General features: G+C 58.2%; 1 protein-coding gene across 1 annotated transcript in view; it reads left to right on the plus strand.

Annotated features, from left to right (window-relative positions):
• The window catches only part of FER1L5 (fer-1 like family member 5), a 55,831-nt gene extending 48,726 nt beyond the window's left edge, over positions 1–7,105 (plus strand). Inside the window, exons 37-53 of the mRNA XM_019725908.2 lie at positions 35–57; positions 631–681; positions 791–895; positions 1,199–1,318; positions 1,779–1,940; positions 2,181–2,272; positions 2,677–2,847; positions 3,048–3,196; positions 3,406–3,545; positions 4,677–4,765; positions 4,976–5,071; positions 5,237–5,378; positions 5,576–5,675; positions 5,748–5,941; positions 6,108–6,217; positions 6,473–6,620; positions 6,737–7,105. Of these exons, the coding sequence (XP_019581467.2) occupies positions 35–57; positions 631–681; positions 791–895; positions 1,199–1,318; positions 1,779–1,940; positions 2,181–2,272; positions 2,677–2,847; positions 3,048–3,196; positions 3,406–3,545; positions 4,677–4,765; positions 4,976–5,071; positions 5,237–5,378; positions 5,576–5,675; positions 5,748–5,941; positions 6,108–6,217; positions 6,473–6,620; positions 6,737–6,967 (2,123 nt within the window). The 3' untranslated portion in view covers positions 6,968–7,105. The remainder of the gene's footprint in view (positions 1–34; positions 58–630; positions 682–790; positions 896–1,198; positions 1,319–1,778; positions 1,941–2,180; positions 2,273–2,676; positions 2,848–3,047; positions 3,197–3,405; positions 3,546–4,676; positions 4,766–4,975; positions 5,072–5,236; positions 5,379–5,575; positions 5,676–5,747; positions 5,942–6,107; positions 6,218–6,472; positions 6,621–6,736) is intronic.
• The last annotated feature ends 389 nt before the right edge of the window (positions 7,106–7,494 follow it).

A 7,494-nucleotide genomic window follows, 5' to 3' on the forward strand; every position in this document is an offset into this window, starting at 1 on the left:
CCCCAAGACTCATGACTGCACTTTCTCCACACAGAACTGTCTGTGAACAAGTACCAGGTGAGCAAGGGGCTGAGGTCCCACCTTCTCCCACAACATCTCCAGGGAGCAACCCTGGTTCCTGGCAGTTCTAGTATCTGCTCCCAGCGTGAGGCCTAACTGTACACGAGAAGGCTAAAGCAGTCATTCTCAAACTGACTGCCCTTCTGAACTGCCTGAGAGCTTTCAACAACCCGAAAGCCAGGCCGTTGACCATCAGAACTGCTAGGGCAGGCCCCAGGCAGCAGCAGTTTTTACAAGCCCCCCACCCCCCTCACCCACCGGGCGAGCTGCTGTTCTAGAGTGTCGCTTGTCACACTTGAGTGCACAGGACTCCTTGGAACATCCTGAGCAAAACACAGTCTGAATGTCGGTCTGGGGTGGGTCGGGGTTGTGCACTTACTTCTGAGCCTTTGGAGCTCAGTCTGAAGCTGTGGGCAGTGGCAGCGAAAAACCTGCCCACCCTTCTGCACCAGTCCCATGTGGCAAGGCCCCTGAATAGAAAGGCCCCTGTGAGGTCAGCCCTGGCCCCCCCCCCGCCCCCTCTGGAGTGGGCTGCCGGCCCCACCTCACTCACCCGCTCTCCTTTCTCAGCTCCTAGGTTACCTCTTCGAAAAGTTCTGGTTCAAGTCTAGCAAAGCCGAGGTGATGTGGGCTCAGCCCTGGGGGTCAAGGAGCAACTGCAGGCAGGCTGGGAGCTGGGGGTGACATGAGCCTGAGCAGAGGAAGGCCAGCTGCCCCTCTTCCTGGCCAGGATGAAGACGAACCCCAAGAGGTAGACTGGTGGAGCAAGCTGTTCTGGGCCACGGGGGACAACAGGTCCCCGAAGTACCAGGACAGAGACTACCACAGCCTGAAGGTTTGGAGGCCCCCAGGAGGGAGAGCTGAGGGGGGATGACAGATGCTGAGCCCAGCACACCTGGCCCGGACTCCTCTGGGAACTACCATGGGGGTTTCCTCACTGTCACCGCAAGACTCCAGGCCACACCTCCACCAGCACACCACGCGGGAAGCAGGGCTGCCCCGGCCGCTGAGTGGGCAGACGCTTGGGGGGCCAGGCCGGGGAGCGGTGGTCCCTCAGTGTCCTGACTGCAGGAGTGGCCCCTCTGGTCACGCCCAGGCTGGTCCCCCAGCGGCCTGGCTGCCACACAGCCTCCTGCAGGTATATGACTGCGAGCTAGAGGCTGTGCCAGCTTTCCAAGGCCTTCAGGACTTCTGCCAGACCTTCAGACTCTACCAGGAACAGCCCAGGCCTGACAGTCCTGCGGTGGGCGAGTTCAAGGTGGGTGTCCAGTGCAGCTCGTTGCTGTCTCTTCGTGCCCCCACCACCCCCAGAAGAGAGAAAACTCTGGCTCTGTATGCTCCTCGTAGGATGGGGCAAGGAGGACTTTAAAAAGTTTTGGGAGTGGGAGAGCAGAGATTGACCTATGCGGGGTTTAGGGTGCGCCCCCCTTACAAGGGAAGGGTGAGGGCCTTCTTCCCCCAGCTCTGACCTACCCCAGTCTCCCAAGACCTGAAGAGGCTGGGGGTGGGATGAATGTTCACATCAGCAGGCCAGGAACCACCTACGAGCGGTGCCTTGCCAGCGCCCTCCTAACATCCCCACTGTCCCTGTCCTCAAGGCCTGCTGTCCCTGTCACCCTCACACCTACTCTCTCCCGGGCTTGGACCAGGGCCCCTCCTGGATGGTTCTGCAGATCCGCTGCCAACACTAACCCCCTCCCCCCCCAACACACACACAGGGCCTCTTCCGTGTCTACCCCTTTCCTGAGAACCCAGAAGCCCCCCCACCCCCCCGTCAGTTCCAGCTTTGGCCTGAGAAAGACGACTTCCCTCAGCAGTGCCTGGTACGGGTGTACGTGGTACGAGCAATCAACCTGCAGCCCCAAGACTACAATGGCCTGGTAACGAGCAGCCCCAGACCTGCAGCGCCCATTTTCCCGGGCCCCACTCAGCCCAGGCGCCTCCACTCCCTTCCCTAAGCCTGTGTCCTGGAGCTCTCAAGCTGCTGGGGCCCACACGGTCACCTCCCCACAGGCTCCATCTGGTACAAGGGGTGCACTTCTGCCCCCCTCCCAACCTCTTGACCAACCTGGACTGACTGTCCATTTCCTGTCCTTCCCTGTCTTATTCCTGACCCCCAGTGTGACTGTTATGTGATCCTGAAACTGGGACAGACGAAACTTGGCAATCGGGACAAGTACCGGCCCAACACTCTGGACCCCATCTTTGGCACGTGAGCAGACCCAACTCGCCGACCCCACTTCTCCACTCCCATCCACGCCATGCCAGGAGGAAGCTCCAGAAGCAAAGAGTGCTTGCATTCCTTTCTAGACGCCCAGTTCCCAGCAGTGCCTTACACGCTAAAGATGAAAGATGACTAGGAGGGCGGCCCAGTTCTCCCCTCCCTCACACACTTTGTCTGGGAAGGGAGCTGAGTCCCACAGCCTAGGCTCATCAGGTTATTTCCAGCCACCCTGGGGGCTGGTTATTGGCAGACAAGAGCCTGATCCCAGACTTGGCTCTCCAGTCACCATGACCAAGCAAGGGGATGGAGCCTGACCCACAGGACGAGATGCTGGCGGGGGGTCGCAGGTCACGAGGCCCACGGCCCCTGCAGTCGCCGTCACCCTCCCCCAGCATGTTTGAACTCAGCTGCACCATCCCTCTGGAGAAGGACCTGAAGATCGAGCTGTATGACTTTGACCTGTTTTCACCCGATGATAAGATTGGAAGCACAGTCATTGACCTTGAAAACCGACTCCTGTCTGGCTACGGAGCTCGCTGTGGGCTCTCCCAGTCGTACTGCAGGTGAGCATGAGCCTGACCCAGGGCAAGGGTGGGGGGGAGGGGCGTGAACCACAGCTCCCTTGCAAGAGGCCTGCATCCTGAGCTGGGGCCCCAGGGCCCGAACCTTCCAAGGGCCCTGCACACTGGGCAGCTTACAGCTCAAAGGAGCGTGTTGTCCAGAACCCACACGGCCCTCGTCTTCCTCTCTCCTGTCCCCACAGGTCAGGGCCCTTTAGGTGGCGGGATCAGGTGCCCCCGAGCTTCCTCTTGGAACACCACGCGAAGTGGAAAGGCTTGCCTCCGCCTCTGTTTAGCCCTGAAGACGACTCAGTTTTCTACAATGGGAGAAAATTCAAACTGCAGCACTTTGGTAAGTAGAGTACACTGCCTGCCGGGAAAAACACAGCCCAGGCCTTGGAAACAGGGAGGCCCAGGATGGAAGAGCTGCCAGAGGGTAACCCCTACCCCCTTCCTCCTGTGGAGGGCAACCACAGGCACTGTCCTGACTGGGCACGGGGAAGGTGGGGGGGGAGGCTCTAATGACCTCGCAATCCCTTCCTTCCGGCTGCTCCAATCTAGAGCCCCAGCCCCCCAGTGCTCGCTACTTGGGACCTAAGAGGGAGCGCCTGGCACTGCACCTTTTGCACACCCAGGGGCTGGTACCCGAGCACATCGAGACCCGCACGCTGTACAGCGACAGCCAGCCAGGCATCGACCAGGTAGGAGACTGCAGGGGCTGGACCAGGAAGGGGGAGCCTACCCACTCAGGACAGAGCCCCAGACAGATGAGGGGAAGGAAAGGCCGAGCAGATGCCCACATGCAGGAGACACGCACAGTCTGCCCAGGTTACTAAGCAACAATTTCCATGCTGCCACTTAGAACGGAAAGGTTCAGAAAAGCCGTGTGCGGCAGCCAGGCAGAGCACCACTGCAGGATACACTCAGACGGCTAGCACCCAAGGCCAACAGCGCCTCAGGCTTTCCTGAGGGCGGGCGGGCTGCAGCCCGGGCTCGGATGCACACATCACAGCCATGGTTTGTCTGTTAATTACAGGCTGTGTTTTTTCCACGGCAAGGAACCCCAAAGAGAAGGAATAAAAATCCCACAGGCCCCTATTATCCACCCTCCAGCTGCCAGAATGGCTCACCTCCTTCTCCACATCTCTCAAGCTGATACCACATTCTAGACACAAAGCTCTCTGCCCAGCATTTTTTTTTTTTTTAAAAAAGCATTCTCATCAAACCTGTTTGCTCAAATGGGGTCAACTTCAAAAAAAATAAAAATTAGGTCAGGTAGTTTGAAATAATATGTTTATCTTTCTTCCAAGGTTGGCAGTCCCATTCTTTTCCTTTTTTCTCTCCCTTTTTCTCACCATTTTCAGCCCTTTCTTAGACCTCTGTGCTTTATCTTCCTATCTTCTGGATGTGGTCACACACCCTAGAGAGACTTGGAAATCTGGACTGGCCGTCCAGTTTGCACTCAGCCAGGGCCAATGAGCTGATTAATAAGTGAAGCCCCCGGAGCCGTCCAGAGGCTTCTAGTGTCACCTGCTAAATGGCAAACTCCCTGCAGACCCCAGTCACGATGACACCCCAATGCCATGGCCATCAGCCTGGAAGCCATCATACACCAACCTGACTGCACTGTTCTCCCAGCCAAAAAAGGAAAAAGCGGAAGCTAGTGGGGGGTTACCTGACTTCCCGTCGTTCCACCTCACAGACACTGTGCCCACCCCTCAGTGCTGGGAACGGCCTCCACAGAGATCAGCAACCAAGGACAGGCCCCCCAGGCCAGCACGCTGAGGGCAGAGGCTAGCGAACCCCAGCCAACTAACCCATCTCCGTTCCAGGGAAAGGTACAAATGTGGGTGGACATCTTCCCTAAGAAGCTGGGGCCTCCTGGCCCCCCAGTCAACATCCGACCCAGGAAGCCTAAAAGGTGAGTGTGGGCACACTTCCCGGGGCAGCCTTCCCAGGGGCGGGACACCAGTGAGTTCTCAGCCCTCAGGGCTGTCATGCTCTTCTGCTGGGCACCCTGGGCGCTTCTACCCTGAGGCCCCCAGGGCAGCTGGACTGTGGGCACAAAGGGTGGAGGGCAGAGGGCAGTCACCCAGCCTGACTTCCTCACCAAGGCTGCCGCTGGCTTCAGGTATGAGCTGCGCTGCGTCATCTGGAAAACTGCCCAGGTGGACCTGAAGAGCGTCAGCTTAAGTAACGAGAAGATGAGTGACATCTACATTAAAGGGTGAGGCAGACGGGCAGGGCCCCAGCAGTTCCCCAAGTTCCCCATTTCCAGCTTCTCTGCAGGTCCTCCCTGTCCTTCTACTCCGCCCAGCGTCCCTCCCACAGGGCTGCGGCTCAGGGGTGGGACAGTGCACATGAACCCCAGGTGAGAGGACTCTGGCCCCAGGTGGTTATTCGGGCTTGAGAAGGACAGGCAGACGACGGACATCCATTACCACTCCCTCACTGGGGAGGGCAGCTTCAACTGGCGCTTCACCTTCACAATGGACTACCTGGCAGCCGAGCAAGTGTGCGTCCTGAGCCAGAAGGTAGCCGGCCTGGGGCGGGCTCCTCTTCTCCCCCTCTCCCTCCGGATACCCGCAAGCTGCACCACAACACTCGGAAGGAGGCCACGGGAAAAACCCTCTTCCTTGACAGCCCATCATGCAGGGTAGGGACCTCCTAGGGTGGCCAAGATGACTCTCCAAGGAGACTGGCGGTAACAGGCTCCTCTGCCGTCCCCCAGGACTACATCTGGAGCCTGGACCCCACAGAGATGAAGTTCCCGCCCAAGCTCATCATCCAGGTCTGGGACAATGACATCTTCTCTCCTGATGACTTCCTAGGTAAGGTCCTGGCATGGGGCCTGGGACCTCGGGACAGGGAGCTCCTTGCTGACGGCATTTCTCTGGGCTTAGGGGTCCTGGAGCTAGACCTGTGTGACATGCCCCTGCCAGCCCAGCATGCCAAGCTGTGCTCTGTCAGGATGATGGACACGGACTCCATGTGGCCCCACTTCCTCCAGCACCAGCGCTTCTCCCTCTTTAAGAAGAAGGCTGTCACTGGCTGGTGGCCTTGCCAGGTCCTCGAGAATGGCAAATGGCGCTTGTCGGTAGGAGCTGGGGAAGATGTCCACTGCAAGGACCGCTGTGCCCTGTCATGCGGCTCTAACAGCGCCCTGAGGGCTGCAGCTAGTCCCTCTCTCTGTGGGTCCTGGGAGGGGGCTGCTGCTATGGTAACTCAGCCCACCCTGACCACCTGCACCACGGTGTTTCTAGGGTAAAGTGAAGATGACGCTGGAGATTCTGTCAGAGAAGGAAGCCTTAGTCAGGCCAGCCGGGCGTGGCCAGTCAGAACCCAACCAGTACCCCACACTTCACCCTCCCCTGTAAGGGTCCTGCGGGGCACGGGTGCCAAAGCTTTCTCATTCACAAGCTGAGCTGTGGGGCCCAGCCATTTGTATGGGGCGGTGAGCGAGGGCGTACAGTGGAGGGTAGTTCCTTCCACCACCCTAGCTCAATGCTCAGTGACCATCGGGAGAGAACAGCCAAGGTGTGGGGTAGCAGAGTGGGGAAAGCAAGCTTTTTGCTCTGGATAAGCCTTCTGCCCTTTCTCCTCCGGCATCAACCCTGCTCACGGACAGACACACCAACCCCATGCTTACGTGGTTTCAGTCACCATTTAGAAACATGTGCCATGTTTTCTGGAAACGCTACCGCTTCAAAATCATAGCTGTCTCAATCATATCTATTATCGGGCTTATGCTGTTCAACTTCATGTATTCAACTCCGGTGAGTGCCGACCATGGGGACAGTGGGGACAGGGACAAAGGCACGGGCTGCTCTGGGCTGACTGAAGAGAGGCTTCTGAGCGTGACCTCAGGCTAACCGTCGCCTGCTCTCCTTAGAGCTATCTGGCCATGAGCTGGGTCAAACCTGAACTTCGACTGAATGCGCCCATTAAAATATTCACCAGTGTCATCAGCTCACTCAACACCAGCAATGGCAGCTCTGCCACCCTCGCCACGCGGCCCCTGGGCCCAGAACCTGCAGCACACGATGGCCTGAAACCCCTCCTCCCCGGCCCCAGGAATCACCTGCAGGACATTTTTCCAGAACTCCCAGCCCCGGAAGGCTAATTTGCCCGTATGTGCCTGGGTTCTCTCTGCCCACCGTCAGCCCTGCCCGGGGCTTCCTGCCAGTTCCCTGTTCTCATCTTCTGGGACAGCAAGGGGCCAGGGACATTCTAGCCATTCTGTTCAGAGCATTTGCAGCACAGGGCAAAGCTGTACTTTTGCATTAAAATAAACAAGCTTTAGAACAGAGAGCCACCTTGTGATTTGGGGGGGCTGACGACAACATGAGAGGCTGAAAACGACGGCTTGTGGACAGGCTCACAAGCACAGCGCACAATGTCACCTTTCCATGCCACCTCTGGTCTTCAGGGTCTCCTGCACTCTGAGACGCTCTGACGTCAGAGGGAAGCAGAGGGAAGGGTGACTGTGAGGAGACAAATGGCTCTGTGGGGTCAGCAGCTGGCCATGACCACACTGTCACCCTCAGTGTGTGCACACGAGAGCCACACCACAGAGTGGGCAAGGCCTCCTCTAGGGCACAGCTGGGATTCCAGTGCCCCATTCATGAGGGAAACGTTTGTTTCTAGAAC

This window comes from Rhinolophus sinicus, linkage group LG05 (genome assembly GCF_036562045.2).
Source record: "Rhinolophus sinicus isolate RSC01 linkage group LG05, ASM3656204v1, whole genome shotgun sequence".
NCBI lineage: Eukaryota > Metazoa > Chordata > Mammalia > Chiroptera > Rhinolophidae > Rhinolophus > Rhinolophus sinicus.